This window comes from Numida meleagris, chromosome 21, assembly GCF_002078875.1.
Source record: "Numida meleagris isolate 19003 breed g44 Domestic line chromosome 21, NumMel1.0, whole genome shotgun sequence".
NCBI classification, from domain to species: domain Eukaryota; kingdom Metazoa; phylum Chordata; class Aves; order Galliformes; family Numididae; genus Numida; species Numida meleagris.
The window spans coordinates 3,327,494-3,329,306 of NC_034429.1; the positions used below are offsets into that span (position 1 = coordinate 3,327,494).

General features: G+C 69.5%; 1 protein-coding gene and 1 long non-coding RNA gene across 2 annotated transcripts in view; one reads left to right on the top strand and one right to left on the bottom strand.

Moving 5' to 3' along the window:
• LOC110387026 (Niemann-Pick C1-like protein 1) overlaps nt 1–1,813 on the top strand; it is an 18,779-nt gene that overhangs the window by 4,148 nt on the left and 12,818 nt on the right. The window contains exons 3-5 of the mRNA XM_021374720.1: nt 2–115; nt 820–992; nt 1,091–1,270. Coding sequence (XP_021230395.1) covers nt 2–115; nt 820–992; nt 1,091–1,270 — 467 coding nt within the window. The remainder of the gene's footprint in view (nt 1; nt 116–819; nt 993–1,090; nt 1,271–1,813) is intronic.
• On the bottom strand, nt 1,242–1,813 carry LOC110387080. Its single transcript, XR_002432398.1, has 3 exons — nt 1,727–1,813; nt 1,487–1,627; nt 1,242–1,395 (listed from the first exon to the last, which is right to left on the bottom strand). It is a non-coding gene; the product is annotated as an uncharacterized LOC110387080 (long non-coding RNA).

Here is a 1,813-nt window from a genome sequence, read left to right on the forward strand (position 1 = left end):
CGTGTCCACCCCAGCTCCCCGCTCTCCTTCATGGACATCACGGCGCTGGAGATGAGCTGCATGGCCGCCTATGGGGCGCCCGTCTTCCCCTACATCGCCTTCGGGGGCTACCCAGGTCAGCGGGGGCTGTGGGGCGATGTGGGGCGATGTGGGGCGATGTGGGGTGAGGGGGTGCCATGGGATTCCAATGGGATGAGGTGGGGCATGGTGGGGTCGTGGGGTGCCGTGGAATGCTATGGGGTGATGTGGGGTGCCGTGGGGTACGGTGGGACGCCGTAGGGCACTGTGGGGCACCATGGGGTGCTATGGGGTACGATGGGGTGCCTTGGGGTGCTGTGGGGCACAGTGGGGTATGATGGGGTGCTTTGGGATATGGGGCGCCATGGGGTGCTATGGGATCCTTGGGGAATGATGAGGAGCCATGGGATGCTATGGGGTATGATGGGGCACCATGGGATGCTATGGGGTGCTATGGGATATGGGGTGCCATGGGGTACGATGGGGTGCCATGAGATGCCGTGGGGTGTGATGGAGCGCTATGGGGTGCTATGGGGCGCCATGGGATGGGGGGTGCCGTGGGGAGCCTTGGAGTATGATGGGATGCCGTGGGGTGCCATGGGCCGCTATGGGGCACCATGGGGTACGATGGGGTGCTATGGGATACGGGGCGCCGTGGGATTCCCAGGGAATGGTGAGGCGCCATCGGGTACGATGGGGCGCCATGGGGCGCTATGGGATGCGGGGCGCTATGGGATGCTATGGGGCACCGTGGGATGCTATGGGGCGCAGTGGGGCGCTATGGGGCGCCATCCCGTGCAGGCTCGGAGTACACGGAGGCGGAGGCGCTGATCCTCACTTACTCCCTGACCAATTTCCCCGCGGGGGACGCGCGGCAGCGCTGGGTGCTGAGCTGGGAGCGCCGCTTCCTGGCCGTGCTGCGCCGCTTCCAGAGCGAGCACAGCGCCAACCTCAGCGTCACCTTCATGGCCGAGGTGCGGGGCCGGGACGGGCTCGGGGGTCGGGGGTTGGCTGCCCCCCGCGGGTGCCCGGCGCCGCCTGCAGCCCCGTCCCGTCCCGCCCCGCCCCGCAGCGCTCCCTGGAGGACGAGCTGAACCGCACCGCGGCGCAGGACGTGCCGGTGCTGGCGCTCAGTTACCTGCTGGTCTTCGCTTACGTGGCGCTGGCGCTGGGCGAGTACACGGCGTGGCGCCGCCTGCTGGTGGGGAGGACTGCGGCGCCAATTCCCACTGCCCCTTCCTGCAGACTTACAGTAGTGGTTGGGGTGGTGCAGGGGGGGCTGTGAGTGGCTCCGGCCGCTGGGCTGGGGGGGGGGCTGCGGCCCCCCCAGGCTGGGCGCGTAGATGGCCGCACTGCTGCCACTCCAGCTTGGTGAACCTGTGGGGGGAGAGAGGGCGGGTGGGTTGTGGGTGAGACCCCCGCCCCAAAAAAGCTGGGGGATGCAAAGTGGGGGCAGCCCCATACTCACTGTGGTAGGGCGGCTTGGGGGGCGCTGGGAAGCCGTTCTGTGGGGGGGGCTGGGCCGGCGCGGCCGGCGGCGGTGTGGGGCAGGCGATGTGCAGCAGCCCCTCGCTGTGGGGCAGCGGGAGCAGGGAGCCGCTGGGGGCCACTGCAGGTTGAAGATGGGGTGGGGGGGGGGCTCAGCGAGGCACCACGAGACCCTTCCCCAGGGAGATGGGACCGTGAAGGGGGGGGGTGCGGTTCTCACCTGGGGGCGAAATGGGCAGCGTGGGGTAGAGGCTCCCGGGGGCGTGTGGGGACTCAGGGAGCTGCGGGGGGGGCAGCGGTGGGCGGT